This window comes from Manis pentadactyla, chromosome X (assembly GCF_030020395.1).
Source record: "Manis pentadactyla isolate mManPen7 chromosome X, mManPen7.hap1, whole genome shotgun sequence".
Taxonomy (NCBI): domain Eukaryota; kingdom Metazoa; phylum Chordata; class Mammalia; order Pholidota; family Manidae; genus Manis; species Manis pentadactyla.
This window is the reverse complement of record NC_080038.1, coordinates 3,750,834-3,770,872: the sequence shown is the minus strand read 5'-3', so window position 1 is coordinate 3,770,872 and position 20,039 is coordinate 3,750,834. Positions and strand designations below refer to the sequence as shown.

The 20,039-nt window shown below is 43.8% G+C and overlaps 1 protein-coding gene across 3 annotated transcripts in view; it reads right to left on the bottom strand.

Annotated features, from left to right (window-relative positions):
- LOC118935932 (steryl-sulfatase) overlaps positions 1-20,039 on the bottom strand; it is a 461,597-nt gene that overhangs the window by 214,983 nt on the left and 226,575 nt on the right. Inside the window, exon 10 of one of the 3 annotated variants that reach the window (XM_057495304.1) lies at positions 7,365-7,496. The exons of the other annotated variants lie outside the window; for them this stretch is intronic. Coding sequence (XP_057351287.1) covers positions 7,492-7,496 — 5 coding nt within the window. The 3' untranslated portion in view covers positions 7,365-7,491. Of the gene's footprint in view, positions 1-7,364; positions 7,497-20,039 lie in introns of those variants that run through there. 3 annotated transcript variants of the gene reach the window in all.

Genomic DNA, 20,039 nt, shown 5'->3' with positions numbered 1-20,039 from the left:
AATAATATTCCTTTATGATTTACCCCAGGCCAGGTACCTCTGCTTCCAAATCTGCCTCTACAGAGATGTCTCGAACATGACATTTTGGCTTAATGTTCGTCATTGTCTCTCTTAAAAATCACACACCAATTTCCCCCTCTTATCAGATCTAACTTCCCCTAAATCACTGCTGAGATGATGTTACCTCTTCCCTAAATGCTTGCTTTTCTTGCCAAATTTGCCTTAGGTATTTATAATCCCCAGCTTTTACCTCTTTATTACTGGTACCAACTATCTCCTGTCTAGCCCCTTTATCCCTTTTTTCCAAGGAGCAACACTACTCTACAGTCAAGTCAACTTTTTCTAGGATATTTCATGTTGTGTGTGACTCTTTCCAGCTAGCCAGTCATTGTCCTAGACTTGAAATTCTTAAAAAAAGAAAAACCATGTTCTGTACACCTCTTTGTCAGAATTGTAGGGGTTGCTCAAAATTTTTTGAATCAGATTGAGTCTTAGTGAGTTTTTTTTTTTTTTTACAGGATGTATTTGTTTCTCTATAATGCTTGTCATAAATCTTTTCCTCTGGAAATTTTAACTGAACCACATTATCAGCCTCTCTCCCTCCCACTATTCACTATTAGTTTAGTCTTTTTCTCAGTTATAAAACAAACTGTTCATTTCTCAGTGCCTATCGTCTCCCATAGAGATGGATCACCCAGGAATTATAAAGAAATGGTGTCTTTTAAATGGTACTCTGTTCTCTGTTTCCTATAATTGAAATGACAGCTTTTAACAAGCTGTTCTTATTTAGTTATAACTAGTTTGGTAACTAAGAACATTTGTGTTTTATGCCTGACTGAATAAACTGAGTGCAGACAAAGAAAAAAGACATTCTGACATTCTGAGTATTGGCTCTAACTCACCAACACGATTCCCAGCCACGGACAACTTGTACCCAAACCCAGTAGGGTGATTCCTCCAGCTGAAAAGACAACACAGCAGCCTGAGTCCCATGTGGGAACAATGAAAGGTAATTTATGGCTTCCCAAGATCATCAGCGTGCCCCTGGCATTAGTAAATCTGAACGCCTGTAGGTGTAGAAAACCTAAATTGGCATTCCCACTGAGGTTTTTAAAAAAGGCTTGGTACAGCATGAAATTTCACTTTTATTTGCTACGTTTATCCCACAAACTGTGCCTCTACATCCCACAGTTTCTGCCCTGGCTGTACAGGGACTGAGGGTACCTGGCCCAGATTTAGTATGTTCAGGAAATGGGGCCAAAGATCCCGATGGGTGAGAGTGAGTCCCCAGCGGGTTTTCATGTTCATCTGCATTTCGGGAAGACTGTTTAAGGCAGCAGCCTTCAAACTTGATCGTCTCAGATTCCCTCTCATCCCGACATACTATTGAACACCCCAGGGAGCTATGGAGGGGTATCTCTTGTTATTTATCCCAGTGGAAATTAAAACAGAGACATGTCTACAATATTAATTTAGCAATGCTGCATCAAGACATAAATAACATATTTGTGGAACGTAAACATACCTTACAAAACAAAATTTAAAAAGGAGAAGAGAGTTATTGTTTTTATCACTCTTATAAACCTCCTTCACCCCTGGCTTCCTAGGGGACGACCTGATTTTAGCATCTGCCCTGAATTCTGTTGGTTGCCACACACTGTTCTGGCTGGAGTCTGTGATGGAAACCCAGTTTCATGCACAGGGTTAGTTGGAAAAGGGAGTATTTTAAAAGCCTTTTGAGATAACTGCGGGCATTCTTAATATTACATCCAAACTCTAAAAAGACTAATTTCTTAAAGATGACTTGAAATTTGGAATTTGTAATCCGTATTAATTATCTTTTCTTATGCTGTTATATTAAAGTCCATGGGTCTTGCTTGCATTTTAAATGGGTCTTTCAGCCATGCATGTTTTTGTAACAGGATGCATTATTCATTTGCAGGCTATTGCTTCAGCATATTACTCAGATCAAAATATCTGTGCATCGTACTACACGGCCTTTAAAAATGTCACTTGTGAAAATTACCCCTGGTCTCCTAGTCTCTAAGTATGGAGAGGCTGTTGAACATCATCATTGGGACAATTACTGTCACCTGCTATTTTTGGGGTGACCAGTTCACTTCGGTCATTTCAAGAAAACATCTTTCAAATCCACAAGCCGGACATTTGCCTCCCAATCCCTCATTCCCGTGGGAGAAGTGTCCAGCTTAGGATGCAACTCAAATAATGGGACAGGTGCTCCCCCACATGAAAACAGGGCATTCTCCTCTTGGGAGAATCCCTGGGTCCCACAGTCCCCCCAAATACAGAGAAGGCAGCCCTGAGGGTTAATAAAAGTATGATCATTTCCTGCTTCATCAGGGACATTCGTAAATGAAACAGGCTTGTTAAAAATGGCAGTGTGGAGCGAGAGGGACAAAATGACAGTGAACATGAGCAGGATGCCTGCCCTGAGCCGTGCTAAGGGGCTGGCAGCTTTCTCCTGTGCTGTCTTGGCATTGTCAGTACAAAGTCAACCCTCAACACTCTCGCTAGTAGTTTTGATAACCCTTAAGAGAGTTTGGAGTCCCCCAGGGGTGTGTGAACCCCTCTGAGAACCCCTGATTTTGTAACTTGAGAGTCCTCAGGCCCACCAGGGTATTTCTGACCCTGTAAAGCACACTTTTTCCCCTCTTTTAAACGGTTACCACATGATTGCTATTGCACTTGACAGATTTTTTTTAAAGGTCCATGTCGAGTGTCTGGAAAGCTGTGCTGATCCCTGCCTGGTAGGAAGAGTTTGCATTTGCAAAGTGGGCACCAATCCCTTCAGAGCAGCACCCTGGGAAATCTCAGGAAGACAGCACACTTGCACGCAAAATCGCTGCCCTGGGTAATCACCTTCCAGGGTCCAGAAGAATGGCGTCAAAGTCTTATGAACCAGAGAGTCACGCCTTATCCGTCTGGTACGATGACCTGATTGATCTTGAGGAGGCCCCGGGTGGGAAACCTGCCTGCCTGGCGAAGCTGAATTAGGTTGTGCTCAGGAAGAAGCAGAAGGAAGGGAGGCAGCGCTCGTGTTGATCCATCACCAGGAGTCTTCGGGGAGGACGTGGTGCCAGGAGGACTCTTGGAACTGACTTGTCAAGAGGGATATTCCCGGCAAGGGAGAGAGTAAAGCCCTGTTACCTTCTGCAGTAATCCTGCTTCTGAGAACCGATTTTGCAAGTGGCCAAAAATGCTGACAAGATTATCGCCTCCTCCCCCATCCCAGCATGAATGTGCAGCCAGACTACGTCCCTGCGCTTTCCCGCTCCCGTGGAGCACACAGACCGCAAGGGACTGTCCTGGCTCTGAGCTTGGCTACGTGTGTGAAAGCTTAGCTGAGCCATAAGGAGGTAAGCTGGGTTCCAAACAGTCCTGGAGACCAACCTGCTCCCAATGGCCCTTTGTCCTGCCCAAATACGGTGGCAGTGTCTTTACCTCGAGGAGCAGCCCAGGGGTCTCTGGAACAACGATGGCTCCCCTCTCCTGTGTATTCAACGCACATGTGCCCATATATATAATGTATACACTGAATAATGTATATACAGATCCTCTGAGGTGTACACATGATGCCAATTAAGAAGCCTTAAGTGAGGGCACCAGCCTGATGCTTACTGCAAAGTCAGATATCTCTAGGACAGCTTCCTAGCCTCCTTCACAGAACGTGCTGGAATTCTGCAGTCCTACCCAAGTGCTTCAGGAAGTTTCTGTAAGCTCCTTGCATGATACACATGAACAGTCCTCTGCAGATGTCGCCTTGGGGATACTGACACGCAGTTAGTATGCACCCTACTCGCACGGTCACTCAGATCCGAGGCACTTCTGAAGTACCACAGCCCTTCATTACCCTGTCAGTCCTCAGCTAACAACGATGCAAATGGCACCTCGCCTTTCAGTAGAACTCATAATTCACACCCTAAGGGCTATGGGTCAACAGCAGATTATTGAAAAACTGTCATGCATCCAGGGTTTGGCCAGGCCCTCCCAATCCACGACATGGCACGCTGTCAAGGAACACACAATTCAAATGAAAAGCAAGTAGTGAAAGGGAGAGAGTCTCCAGGAATGAAGGGCCGAGCTGTGCCACGTCAGTGAGAGGGGCCACAGGGTGCTTGAAGAAAGGCATCTCAGTCCCTTGCAGAAGTCGGATACATGGCTGGGGGCAGAGAGAGGTAACTGGCTCATTTCTCGGTCTGCTTCTCTCAGAGGGAGGCTCTGCCCCATCCCTTAAAGTCTACGTGGACACACCACCTGGAGTCTACAGAGCGTTAGCTTGGTGGGTCAAGGATGTTTGGCATTTCTTTCCAGCACAAGCAGCATTCTGATGGGCATGGAAGGAAATGCAACATGGAAAAGCCCAGTAAGACATATCCTATAACCAACATGGCGATTAATTTATCTTGCAGCTAAGGAATTAGCTCACAGACAGCTCTTTTTCTCTGACATGTTTGTCATAGCCGGTCCAGACTGAGCAAGAGGAGGTGACGCATATTTATGCAATGACCTGGACATGTTACCGCCCACTCCTCCTATATCAGATCACAAGCAGACCTGAGGAAGGGACATACCCTGTGTTTGGTGCCATTATTCAGTTCATTTGACCAGTGGCTACTGAGTATCTTTACGGGTCGAGAAACACAGTGGGTGTGTGCGTGGATGTGTGCACGTAGATTGGAACAGAAGATGCGAGGGTAAATATCATACGGTTCATCCCCACACCGAGTTCACAGGCTGGACAGCAGAGAGCTGCAGGAGTGAACAGTCATAAACAATGTCATTATGCTACCATAAAGTGATGCTGAAAGTGATGTAGGAGCCCAGATTAGCCATGTGGAAGTGCCAAGCACCCTATTGACACCCTGCAAATGAGAATTTAACGAAAAAGAAGGGAAGATTAAGAGACAGGATGCATCCCTGGGCTGCAGAAAGTGCCACATCAAGTGGAAATCGATGCAGAAGACAGAATCGACAGCTGATGGCGCGATAACACTTAACTGACCCTCAGAGAAGCCCAGCTGCTAATTAATGCTAATTCTCGTGTGTTCTGGGAGAACAGAAAGATGCGCTTTCTTACTGAGTGCTTTGTGGATGTTTGTCCGCAAACAAATGAAACAGCTGAAAGGCTATTTTGTTAACAAAACGCATACAAAATGCATACACAGAGGGCCACGAAGAACTTCCCATATTTACGAAATAAGTAACCCAGAGATTTCACTTAAAAGGCAGATTAAGTTATAGTAAACTGACAAGCAGATCTCTTCACTCAGCACAGTAATAAATGGGACATAAGTGTTACATTCCGTAGCCATGACTCCATGTCCAAAGCTGGTTGTCCTTCTGAGCTATTCCATTTCTAAGCATGGCTTCCATTTCTACACTTTTGTGGAACACCTTCAGGATTATATACCTAGGTCACAGTGTAACCCCAGTGGACAGACAATGAGAAATGATTCTGGAACTAATGTGCGGCTGGCTTATATTTCCCACCCCTCCCCATACACTCACTTGTAAATGACAATTTAAATGGGATGGTCACACAAACGAACAGAATATCAATGTGTTTGTGACACAAAAATGGCCGATGTGGGTACTGGCTGACTCCTCTGTCTACTGACATTCTGAGAAAGATCGAAAGGCTCACTTGGTAGGAAATGCTTTTGATCCAGGAAGCAAGCAGGGTTTGTGCATTTCTTTTTATTAGGAAGTAACAGGAAACCAGCACTTTTTTGCTCACAAAGTCACTTATGAAATAATCCAACACAGTCCAAATGGATTCACATCACATTTGAGCTTTAAAACTTGTTAGCTTTAAAGTGGGCATTAAATGGGGGCATTACTACCCTGAGGACCACCTTCCAACTAACAGGATATGAGAATCAGTGGCTAAACACCCCCAACTTCATACCCTTGCTTCCTAAAAAATTTTAACAAAAATGTCAACAGGCTTTTGTAAAAAGGTTGAACATCTCTCTCTTTCTGGTCCACCTTTAATGCTAAATGGGAGCAGGGTTAGCTAGGCAGACACAGATGTAATGTCCTACTGGCATTTCTTTTTATAAAAAAAATACAAGGTAAGTATGTTTCAGAGGTACTTTTCCTGTAAGCAGCGTTTCAAAGTCAATAGGTGAAAGTCTGGCGTGACTTTGTGCCGGGACTGGTTAAATAAGAAATCAAGATCAACTGTCATTTTATCTGAACCAGTGGTTGAGACAGAAACGGGAAATGCCCTCAAATGCAGATGATTGCTTTCGTGCAATCTCTCTGTCTTATGTTCAAAGGCATTTATTTTCAGAAACATTGTCTCTTCCTTCTGAAGGGATCAAATTCGCAACTGGCTCTGCTTTAAGTGGCCTTAGAATTAAACTCCACAGGGCCCTGATGCTTCAAAGATGCCACGTTCTGCTCCAGTGAAATTCCTGGAGAGACAAAGGGGTGCCTCTTAGAACAGACAACACGAAAGGGCCTCCGCCGCATCTCAGGGAAACCTGGCTGGTAGAGCAACATCACACGTGTCTAACCAGAGGGCTTCATCTTCTATCCTTTTTCTTACAATTGTCCGCAGGTAAGAAAACTGTATTATAAAGAGAAAGCGTTCAGAGGTCTGTGCCTAGAGTCATATCATGCAGCAGGATAAAAACCCAGATCAAATGACCCTGCACAAAGACCTCCTGGAACCAATACCCTGATCTTCTACCGGCACCACTCAGATGTAGCAAATTGCAAAGAAAATCTCCTATTCTGTGCGTACGTTCCCCAAATCTCCTCCTTTCTCCAACAAATCACCTTCCATTTGCAAAATCTCCTCTGGGATGGTACTGCAGGTCACCCTCAGAGGTTGTCGCTATACAAAACCAAGTGATAAAATGACTGATCGTTCCCTTCCCATTTTTTTTTCCCCTCAACTCCTGGGCTTGCTACACCTGTGCTTACCATTTGCCGTGTGGACTGAAGTTTCTGCTATAGCTTTTCAGATATACCAGGAGAAAGAGATAAAAACCAGTGAAAATCAACAACATGGGGCTTACTGGGAAAGCGACTCTCATTAATAAAGAACCAACAATAATCCTCTTATTCTATGAGAGGATGTTAACATCGGCCATTCCCTTTTCCTCCAAAATAGAAACATCTAGGGTGCGAAATGGAAATGAACTTGTGTCAACTATGATCACGGGGATGTGTCCAGTCACTTGTATTTGAAACCATCGCAAGTTTGTGGAAATTGATGGAGACACCCTCCCCCCTCCAAATGAAAGGCAACCAAAGCTGTTGATTCAGAGTTTGCTGAAGAAAGGGAGTCGGTCACCATCCCTCACGTTGGGCAAGACTCACCTGATAGTGAAAACGGGCAGCTTTGAATGTGCAGTGACCGGAGGCTGCCGGCTTATGGAATTGGAGACAGGCTAATGTGACGTGAAGCACCTCATGGGATCGGCTCGGAGCACAATATTTCACTTTCTCTGGTTGGTTCTAAACTGGAAGAAAGGCAAAAGTAAGAGAACCATTCCGGTGTGACGGATGAAAATATTAGGCTTTGGAATGCAAAGCAGGTTTGCAAATAGGTGACAAGGTCTCAGTTCTGTCATATGGGGTCTGTCTACTGTCCATTTGAATATTCCCTCTAAATGCATTTGCAAAGCCCTTCCATTTAAACATGGTGACCAGTTAGGATCCGTAAGGATGCATTTATTTACAAGAACAAAACAGATCTTAGCAAAAGTATAAATTGCAAATCATGTGTTCACTAAACCAACAGAATTTTATAATGATCATAAATAAAAGTTATTAACATGATTCCTAAAGGCTGTAGGCATTGGAAGAGATCTCAGTGGTATCTGGAGCCAATTCTTTAATTTTCTAAATAAGGAAAGTAAGAGACAGAATGCACTTGACTAATAAAAGGCCTGATCAGGAGCAGGGCTTCCAGACTCAGAGGGTACCAGGCATGATGCTCTCTCTAATGTTTTCATGGGGCATGTTCTCAGGGGGGATCCCTCTTTGATGAAGCTTTCCTTGAAATTTGAGGTCCACATGCTCAGGCAAAGCTGGAGTCCTAGTCACATATAAAGCTTTCGCCTGACATTGCGCTCACTTAATGAAAACCCTTTGACTCCTATGTAAAACTATAACGTCTAATTTCTGCACCAATGTTAGAATGGACCGTTCATCAAGTGGACAGAGAATAGGACTTATTTCAGGATCCATAATAACACATCTTGACAGGCCTGTCCAATGTGTTTGCCAAGTCCCCAACTTCCGTTTTTACTGAAGGTGGCGAAAAGCCACTATTAATTAGCTATATTTAATATCATTTAAAAAAAATCAGGTGAGCCTGTCTCACAATTAAAGGGAAGAGTGTCTCTAGGTAACTTGTCTATGTGAGGAGGATTCTGCGCTTTAGTTATAAGCATTATTGACGCACTGTAGTACTCCAGCCCCTACTTTGAGCGTGCCGTGCATCTTGAAAGAAGTGAAGCCTATTTCTAGAGAGGGAATCTTGCAAACAATGATCAAAGCATCAATGTATGCAAATTCTTTTAATTATCTCGCTAGTGCTTGTCAGCAACCACTTCCAAGGTTGCACTGATTAGCAAACAAACTCAAATCATTATTATTTCATCTACAAGTACAATGATTCTAAGCCCTGGCTTCCAGCCCAGCAACCGCACTGCCTTCCACCCCACATCCCGCCCCTCCGGAGTTATGCCCCATCACACAGCCAGAATTAGCAGCGACTACACCTCATTTTTAAATAAATCTCCATAAATTCCTTCCTTTGGGGTATCGCCGAGAACGTCCATAAAACTGGCAAATAGGGTCTATAACGTGGTGCGGAAAACCTCTATCCCCTCGTTGCATCTCCACCACCCAACAAATAAACCTTTTCCAATTCATGGTAGCATGTGCTCATGTTCAAAATGCACGTTTTCTGACCGAAAATGGAATCTTCAAAACCCTCAAGAGGTTGCATCAAGACAATAATTTCAGAATAATTACAAGATAAGATGGAAGTGGTAGGGTGCCTACCATCAGCACATCGCTTTGCTAAATACAGATAGCACTAAAGTTACATGTCACTCAAGAGACAAAATGACCTAACAGCCTAAACCGTGTGGTACATGATTTAAGAACTCAAATGCTAATATTAGCTAAACAGTGCTGGGAGAACAGCATCTTAGCAGGGAACCAGTGTGTTTACCATGAAAGGAAAATCTCGCCTTTTAAGTGAAATCCTTGTTCCAGCTGCACTTTAGAAAGCGGGAGGAGAGGGTTTTAGCTGTTGCTAAGTATAAACTATACCTTGGTTGCTTGAGGAATGGATAAAAGCCTGCATACATATGAATGGCTACAGTGTAACATGAGAAGAGATGAAGAAATGCCAGTTGAATGAGTTGAATACAAAATCCTTTGTAGTGTTAAGGAACGGATATCTGCATTGCTTACATCTGTTAGTAACTTTAAACAAAATTTTAAAAACTTTCCATAAATTGTGAAGGGTCTGCATGGTCCCTGTTCACAACTTAGAATTTCCAAATGGTATCTTCCTGAAATGGGGGGGCTTCATGTAAATGGCCACAGACGGCCCCAGTGGGTGATGCGCCTTAACCAGACCTCCCGCAAATGCCTTTTGCATTCTGCATGTCCATCTGCAAAATGTGTGCAGTAAAATCCCCCGTGCAGGGTGGCCATGAGGATTAACAACACTTTGGGTAAAGACTCTCAAATGCAGTAGTTTTGCCAACAAAATGGTTATTGCCATTAAACCCACCTGAATAAATTATCCTCCTGATGGCACAGGGGACTTTGTGAATCTTGACATCTAGTGTGATGTGTGAGATCTTCTCTGCTTCAGTAGATTCATGGATTATTTATAGTGCATTTTCTTTTGAAACCTTCCTGTTGTTTTCTTATCCAATTGAAAAGCTATAATATTTTGAGTTACTCCTAAAAATGCACCCAAACCACTTTTTAACACATGAGACTGTATTTTCCTCATTTTTACATTGTACAGCTTGTTATATTAACAACATGCATGTGTAGCATGTTTATTAATAGAATAATATGGGGGCCGCACTTCATTTTTTACATGCAACCATAGATTCTGGAAAGTTTAATGCCGTTTAGTACTTCTACATTTGTTTCTATGGAAGGATTTTATAAAGACATAGAATATCAATGGAATACTGAGTAAGATACTCCAGGTCACCAAACAATTTCATGTATAACAGTAGACCCTTAGAAATCACCTTTAAATATTAAGGTTTAAAAATATTATTTAATGTAAAATTCCAAAGGTTAAATAATACCATGCATGGATCAAGAAGTGGCCTGTATAGTGGAAAAATGGGAAATTATTCATTTCAAAAGTGATAAAATATGATTCTTAAGTAATGATCCCTGGGGGTGCTTAAAACCGTGAAATCAACTCCATGTATCTGCCGTCTGACTCTCTCTCTAGGGGATTCTAAATGCGGCAGGTGAATCTACCCACCTGGGCTTGCACCCAGCCTTGGAAATATGTTTATGTTAGTCACAGGATCCTTAATTCAGAGAGTAAGGGAAATCAATCACTTGGAATTTCAAATGCCCTAATTTTAAAGATGAGGAAGATGAGGAAATAGGGAATGGCTTTGTCTGAGGGTCTAACAGGATCCAGGTTATAAGAGAATCCTGGTTCACTTGAGACGTGTACACCTTTTAATGAGCTATTAGGTGGTAAGAGGGGACCTGATGAACCTCAGTAGACATGGGAATGGGGTTTAAAAGTTCCTTCCATCCTGAGCTTTGGTGTATGGCTCTGCTCCCTGCCATGTGGTATGAAACACTTTGTTATTGTTCAATGGCCTCTGAGCACCAACTTTGCTCTCCTCGGGGCAAAACACATGCAAGTGGGTAACCCATTCATTTCTGATTCAAATGAGGCTCTCATCTTGGTTCAAAGTAGATCGGCTCTGCTTGTTTGTTTTGTTTTGTTTTTTCTGTTCTTTTCTTTGCTAGATAAGGTATATTGAACCAATTGAGGAAGTCATAATTTGGGTGAATCGCCTTTTCTCATAACACATATATACACTGGCAGAAGCTCCCTTTAAATGTTAGAAAACCACCATTGAGTACGTTTTCCAGTGTTGCTATCCTAGGTCAAATTAAATTAGAATATTCATCAATGATGGAATAGTCAAGAATGTTTCTCTTATTGAAACCGTTCCACTTCGTAGTTTTAATGTGGCCTATATTTTGCTATTTATGGTGAAATACTCTTACCCAGTGGCCACATAATATAAGGGAAATGTGGCTTTAAAGCATTTTCGTAAAGATTAATTTGCTTCAGGCGTCATACTACCTCATAAATATAATAGGAACACAACCTCACATTGCAAATGTTTGCCCTTGTATCTATTTCAAAGTTTCCTAACAAAACTAGGATATCCAACAGTGAGAAGTAACTCGATACGATAAAGCCATGTTCTTTGTTAAGTGTGAGGACCTAGCAGATGAAGGTGATGTTTACCATGTGCTCATTATTACAACCAGAATCTGCCTGAACTTCATGATACTTTGGCTTCCTGACAAAGATAAGGTCGTTGGGCTGTTGCTATGTAATAAGTACTCATACCCTGGGTGTGCACAGTTGGGCTGATAAAACAGAAAAGAAAAGAAAAAACAATAAACAAGATGGAAGAAGAAATAGAGAAAAAGAATTAGGTGAGAGAAAGAGTAAGGGATATTTGGAAGTACAAGCTCAGGGTCAGTGGGTCAAAGAATGCATTCTAAAATATAGGTCAGAATGAAAGAGGATGCGGGTCAAATGTTCAAAGTCAGAGCAGCGTTGAGAAAGGAGATCGTTTTCCCAATGTGGTCAAATGTGTTTTGGGGTCCATACAAATATTTCTTTGACTAAACACAAAATGCAGAAATCAGGAAACAATGTAAATCTGGGATATACAATAAACTCTGATCATCTCCTTAGTGCTTAATATTTCATAAGGGAAATGTTAAGGAGCTATATCCCATCTACTTGGCCAGTCTGGAAGTCGGATGATAACTCAGCGGCAGGGGGGCGATTTCTGGTTCAACAGGCTGATTTCAGCCACGCATTAGCCATCCCCTCTCCATCCTGGGATCCTACTGAAATAAAGTTCTAAAAAATAAAAACCACCAGTGTGTGCTAGGGCCCAGAAGAAGAGACCGTTACTATTCAACAACTTTTCAGAACACTTTAAAATGGAAATGAGATTATATGGGAAGATAAGCCACCACTGAACATCCTAAAGTGATTGTGTGGGACCCACAGATACTATGCATCTAGAATCATGCAGAGAGGCACATGGGGATCTATCGGCTGGCCCCTCACCCTAGTGTGGTTATGGAGCAGATGCGGCACCTGTCCCCACCACAGACCCCAGATCTGCCTTCTCAACAGTACAAGGTTTCCATGGAAGAGCCCTTGATAGAACCGTGGATGCAGGAAACTAGAGGCGAGGCAATGTGGGGTGACTCTCTGGACGTAAGAATGAAACGAAATTGGCCAAGGAGTGGAATTCTGGAGGCTCTCACCTTTTAGGATGAGGCCATCCTTTATTTTTTTTGTGCTTTTACTGGAATCTTTAGAGTTCCTGTGGGAACCCCAATGGGCCCTCAAAGAAACCTGTCTGTTGACATAACCTGTCATCCCAGATTTGTGAAGGAACACCCACATTTATGACAAGAACCATAAGACTGGAAAGCATTCATGCCAGCTACGTGCACTAACCCATTCAGGTTTTTATTTGATAATATAAACAGTTAATCAAAGATGACCAGCTCACAGAAAACCAAATAAGCAAAGAATATATATATATATATCTCAAGATGGCAAAGAAAGACTGCAAACAGAAGAAACAAAGAAAAACCCTCTTAAAACCTAATTAGTATTTTAAGCGAGACCGAAGAGGCTGTTCCCTAAAACACGACGGGGTTGTTAAAAAATGGAACAGGGAGAGACAGTTGCTAGAAATGAACTTCACGGGAAGTCTCCCAACAGAATGAAGAGTAAGTTTATGATCCATAGGATAAAACTGAATAAATCTTCCAGAGCATAGAACAAAAATCGCACAGGAACAGAAAGGAAACTGAAGAAGATCAAGGAATTAAATAATGAGTTTGTAGGGTTTCCACAGGGAGGGAATAGAGAGACTAGAGAGAAAAGCCATACATTAAATCACAGAATCATTTCATCATTTGCAGGAGAAATGGTGGCAGCTTCAGATGGCGTGGCAATGGCAGGATGAAACGGCCCCACAACACATTCCGACGAATGCCCGGAACCACGAGGGTGAAGACAAGACATTTCCAACAGCGCAGAGAGAGAAGCGGGAGATGCTATTTCTTAAAAATGCATGTCTAGTCACATCCTTGGGGACTCAAGTCATAGAACAATGAGGTCAATGTTCTGAAGGCAAATGTGTTTGCGTTGAGGTTTTATAGCCAAACTATTAAACAGTATGTATATTTTTCCCCCAATAATCAACATCTCATAATATTTAGTGCACATGTAGTTGTCTTAAAAACAGATTCCTAGGTTACGTCCTGGGGAAGAAATTGCAGGGGAAGCGGCAAGACCTTCCAAGAACAATGCCATGGCTATTCCACCAGGTCCTTCACGGCAATGGGAGTAAGTGATCTGCGGCTATACCGCCGTGGATGGAGCTTACAAACACCGTGCTGAGTGACAGCAGCCTGGCACGTTCACGTGCACACAGAGCTCATGGTGCACGAGGCGACTCATATCAAGGCCAAAAGCAGGCAGAACACACCCTCCGTGACAGAAGTCAGCAGGGCTACCCTGTGGGGGGCTGCCTCTCAGAGGAGGCAGGAGTGGAGCCTCTGGGCAAAGAGCAAGGTTCTGCTTTCTTGTCTGGGTGGTGCTGAGACCCACGTCTGCTCACTTTGTGAAAACCCATCAGGCTGCACATGTACTTGTGCCCTTTTCTGTGTGTTCTACTCCAGCTAACCCTGCTTCAAAGAGAAGCAGATGCATGAATTGCCTTGGAGGCTCCTGAACTCTCCCCACAAGGTGGTCACAGTTCACGATGCACAGGTGGCAGTGAGAAAAGTGAGCGTCCACACAGGAGGGGGAGGGGAAAGCCAGGACGCAGACCAGGTTCTCACATCACGAGTCTTGAGGTGACGGGGAAACCTGCTTCATGACCGCAGAGGCTAATAGGAAATACGCCAACGGTTTACTGACGGCGTAAGACAGTAACTTCCGTAGACATCACCCAGGTCTACGCGGGCCGTAGAAAATTCTCTCGGAATGTGACGTAGGTATTAAAAACTTTGTCTCAGGGTTTACCCTTAGTAGGATGGGTGCATCCCCTGACCTCCGTTTTCTCAGGAGTAATTAGCAACACTTCAGAGCCTGACATGAGTCTGGGGGGAGGCAGACACCTCCTAAAAGGATCATTATAACTGGCATATGCTTTGAGAATGTCACAGAATCAGCATGGCACTGGTTAATAAGTTGGTATTAATTGAGCAAGTACTACATTTCAGACCCTGTGCTAGTCAGTTTACAACTACTGTCTCTTTTACTCCCCAAGGAAGCGCGGTGAGATAGAGTCTGTTGCATGCACGTCTTATACCTGGGCAAAGTGTGGCGGACGGGGCTGTGACTTGGCACAGGTGCTTGTCTCGGACATCCTGACCCCTGAGCCCACACTACGCACTGTAATGATCTGTCGATGCTGGATGAGGGAGGGGAAGCGGCATGGGGCTGTTGTACAGACCTCCATCTGCCTCCCAGCGAGGGATGACCCTCCTGTAATGTGCATGACTCTGGTGGGGCCACCAGGCACACGTATCCACCTGTCTCCCACAACAGCCCGGGAGCCCAGGTGTGGCCACCAGGCACAGGTATCCATCCACCTGTCTCCCATCCTTAAGGATGCTCCTAAGTGCCAACCCGTGGCTCATTCATCCGCTACGTTCATCTCCCAGGGCTGGGACCGCAGCTGCTCTGGGCAGTGTCCTTCAGAGAAGCTTTGTGTATACCTGAGGCTTTATTTCAGCTGATTATTTTGAGAACCAACATGAGATGCCAGGGGAAGCTCTGAAAATGGAGAAGTTCCCCATTTGGAAGGAAATCATTTGTAAAGGTGTCTCCGTCTCAGCACCAGCACTGACTCAAGAGACGCTTGTCAGTGCAGAAGGCAGCCCCTGAAATCTGCCTAGCAAACTGTATACTGTTTTTTCCTTAATTTCCATGGGAGCCCCACCATAAATGCCCATCACCAGCTCTGTTCTCTTTCTCTGGTCTTTAGCTGAAGATCACATTTAAGCTGTGGCTTCCAGTATCGTAGGGAATTACTCATTTTCCCTGGGTCTTTCCCACATATACGGGAGGTAGACATGTTAAAAACCTCCCCCTAATCTGTCTTTTATTACAGAGGTCTCAGGCAAGGGCTCAGAAAGACAGAAGAAAATGATTTTTTCTTCCTGATGGTGAGAGGTTCTTCTGTGGGACATCTGGGTCTGCAGGAGACAGCTGGCCAACAGCGGACGGGGACAAGGGTGAGCTGGCATCCTAGAAAAGTCAGGAGGCGAGTCAGCACGCTTCAGCTGGGTCCAACATGGCCTGAGCTTTCTGGCTGTGTGAGAGGATCCGTTCCCCCTTCCCATGGAGCTAGCTTCTGTCAGGTCTCTGTCGCTGGCCACCACCACCCCCTACAGCCTCCCTAATGCAGACGTAATGGATCAGAATGAGACGAGGCTCCATGTGGACATTCGAGGTAAGTTTGAGTGCAACACGTTTTCAATCCGTTTCCAGTCAGTGAAATCATGTTTCTGTTTCATCAGAGCTGGGCTGTGGAAGTGTCCTTGCAAAACCCTGGGTCCAGGCAGAACGCACAGAGCTGAGCAAAACCAGAGTCATTTGTGATGAAAGCCTAGAGCTCTGTGACTCGGTCGTCCCCCCCCTCCACACGCACCACCACCTTACCTCCGACAGGGCTTTTCACCTCACGAGCATTTCTGTACAGTGCCCAGCCCCTGGAAAGGTACATTCAAGTTGCACATTGCCAGAATGGGCCACCCCAAAATATGCCTCTTTGGTACAGCAATTATTTTGACCTAGAAGCTGGCTGAGAACCCCAGCAGACTCAGAAAAAGCACTAGGTACCCAAATCCCTTTGGCTTAGCCTTGGGTGGCAGGTAAGTCATAATTATCTGGAGGCCTCCTCACACCACATTTTTTTCTGAAAAGTCCCATGTTGATGGACATCATCAAAGCTGGTTTTTCTCCTGTGATCTGTTGCATGGGCAGAAATTGGGTCTCCTTAAAGAACTGTGTATCCTTACAGATGGCCATAAAAGGCCCACGTATGCATGTATGTGGCTGCATCATGCATGCACCTAAGACAGCACGGAGTCACCCTGATAAAGCCTTATGACACTACTAGGCCGCAGCACGATCCCGCATGCGAGCATGCAGTCCCCCGACCGGATTTACCCTGATTGCCTTATGTTTGCAGAGAGGATGGATTTAAACAGGAGACAAAAGAGTGAAAAGGGAACCTCAGGATGAAAATAATACTAATGATGATGAATAATGAGGAGGAAGGGAGAATAAACCATATTTCTAGGAACAGGTTTCAATGTCCTTGGTTCAGAGAAGCCGGATAAAGAGATGACTGAGTTTTTGTGTCCCCTGAAAGTGATGAGGAAAGAAAAGGAAATGATTTTGCCTGTAGGGGAAAGCAAAGCACGATACGTCATTAAAAGTCTGAAGAGGAGAATAATTAATGAAATAAAATGCCACTGTTCGTCGTTGTCTCTCTCATTCCCTCCTGCATTCAAGTCTGAATAAGAAGGTGAATTTAATATTTATGATCAGATGCACAGAGTTCACACGTCTTCCATCGAGGGTACTCTCTTCAGGATCACGTATCTATTGGCCTTTCAACGGAAAAAAAAATGAACAGGACACTGAGGTGGGTGAGTTTTACTATGAATTCACAACGTTCGCAGGCATGGGTAAGCCAGGCCGGGCATGAGCTCCTCTGCGGGGAACTTGGGACACAATTACTCTTGCGAATGAGGAACACTTTCAGAGCAACTAAGAACAGGCATGCCCTTCATTTTCTTTTATCATGCAAGTTAAGGTGGAGGGACGAATGGGCTGTCTATGGGGTGACACGGCGAGCGGCTTCCTCTCTCCTGGCCATGGTGCACCTGGGACCTGTGCCTCCAGCTTCTCCCAAGAAGGGCTGGCACAGAAGGAGTCTGGCCGTGCCCAGCACTGCCAAATACTTCCTCCCTAGCTGGCACCCAGCGCGAGGAACAGCGCCACAAATACGTCTGTCACCACACCCACGGCAGATGCCTCTCTCCCCTTCCACAGATATCCTGTGAAGGAGGAAGACAGGGGGAGCTGGGGTCCTGCACCACAGCCCGTGCCACAGAGTGCCTGCTGCCAGCCCGGCCACAGCTTCCCACTGGGCACTGAGCCAGGACGATACACAAACCTCCGGCCCCTCTGCCAGAGAGCCGCGGTCAGTCCCATGACACAGTGACTGCCAGGATGCCGCTGGGAGACGGGGGTTGGCACTTTTAAAATTCTTTCCTGTGTGCACGATGCATTCTGCTGTGGAAAATGTAGTATGTGCTGCCTGTTGACATACAAGGTCTAACAGTTTATCTTCAGGGAAGATTCCAGGAATTCTCTCTGCTGTCAACTCACGATTGAAAGATGTCGCCCCAAAACAGAGAAAAATTAATTTCCTGAATATCCCATTTCTTGGAAAGTTACTTACACATTTACATAAACGGTATATAAATGGATTTAAACATGATCCATTTAGACATGGTATTGCCTCAAACAGTTGAGAAAAATTGGAAGAGGCATCGCTTTTCATATTAGACAAACCCAAGTCGTACATGTATATATGTATGCACATATCTGCATAAAAGCATTATATACACATATATAACATGACATTACATTAAAATGCATGTTATATATATATACATGTGCACTGTTATAATACAGCTATATAATGTTATATACATTATATATATAGCATTATAATACTTTATATTATCAAGCTCTCCATACAATATGTATTATATATCGCTATATATTAATATGTATCAAAAATATCAATATATCATTATATATATTATATAATGTTTCAATGAGTATGTATATTTCATGCATTTTGCATATTTCTATGCAGTTCAACTTTTTTACTACCTTCCTCAAGAAATTCTTAAATTTGGCAATTTTTTTAAGTAGCTCAGACAAGAAGGGGGTTATCCTCTATTATTTTCTGTACACAGAACCAGTATCTTTTTCTAGGCACTTTAGCTAATGGAAGTCACAGAAATGAAAAGAAAAATCTAATAAAAATGTCTTCTTTTTATTTTGTTTTTAGCAGTTCTGTAGTGTAGAAAACTTAACATCCTCTCTAAGGCTTAAGAAATGTTCTTCAGGGACCTCATTTCCCCACAATGTCTTTCTTTTGGGTTCTGAACAAGCATAGTTGGTTATCTGCATCCAGAAAAAAAAAAGGCAATTTATTCGCCCTCTTTGTTCTAAGGACATTCAATAAATGTCTGTACACGTTTTAAAAATTCATATATCCTTGAGGCAGACCTTCCCACGAAGCAGATACTTTTTTAAATGCGGAGAGTAGAAAAAGCAAGCCACTAAAATCATAAAATTATGTAAACTATGCAAATATCTGTTAAAATCCAAGCAGAGTGAATCAAAGGCCTGGACGAATGCATAACAAATTTCTAAGGTCTCTCGCATGTAGGGGTGGGAAAGTCTATTTCCTTCTATCATGCCAGGCTCAGGGCCGGTCTCTGAAACCCTTGCCCAGTGGGATCTGTGGATGGCCCTCTATAAATTGAGAGTCAGTTTCCATGGAAAGCCAGAGGCAGAATGTGATCACTGGATGGTTTTCCCCACCCTCCAGCTCGTCCTAGGTGCAGTATGCATCCCGAGCGGAGCCCCTCGGTAAGAAGAGATGAGAGAGGAGTGTACCCCCAGCATCTCCCTATCAGACCAGCTAGCCTTCTCCCAAGGAGGAAATCGGAAGAGAAGGACATAGTTAAGTAAGGAATTCTCCCTAGAATATCCCTGTGTGATTTTTTTTCCATCAACATTCAGTTTTATGAGAAATCATCATATTTGCTTGTTTGCTTGATTATGAACTAAACTCACCTACCCTGCGGTGTGGAATTATTTTTTGTGCCCATTATCCAGTGTGACCGTCAGTCGGACTAGGCACCTCAAGTCTGGATTCCCATTCTTTTCAGATCAGCAATTCATCTGTTGGATTCTGATTCTCACGGCCTTTGTATTTTACTTTTTAAAAAACAACTAACATGTAGTGGGCATGCACTGCAGATCAAGCACCATTCTATCAGTTATTATGTAACTATTAATGTGCTTCATTGTTCAAACGTCTCCACGGCATGGAGGATCATTTTCCTCATTTCACATTTAAAAGACACTGAAGAGCAGGAATGCAGAGATTTGCCCCAAATCATGCATTCAGGCAAGGACAACACAAGGATTGAAATCTACGGTCTGGAGAATTCAGATTCCCAACAGGTTCCCGTGCCTTTAGCCCTGAGAGCGTGACTGTGGCAAAAGGGGTTGGCAGATCTAATTAAGGTCACTCATTGGTTGACCCTAAGATTGGGAGTTTGTCCTGGAAGATATCCAGGTAGGATCAATCAAATCCCATAAACTCTTAAAAGCGAGAACAAAGAAGAAATCAGAGACACTCAAAGTACAAGGTGGATGTGGTATAGCATTACTGCTTTGAACGTGAAGGGGGTGTGAGCCGAGGAAGGCAGGTAGCCTGTGGATGCTGACTATGCACCAGGCACCTCAGTCCTCCATCCCGTGGAAATGAATTCTGCCAATATCCTGAGTGAGATTAGATGCTGATTGTCCCCTACAGCCTGCAGGTAAAAGGCCAGCCCGGATAACACCTTGTTTTCAGATCTGAGACCCTAAGCAGAGAAGT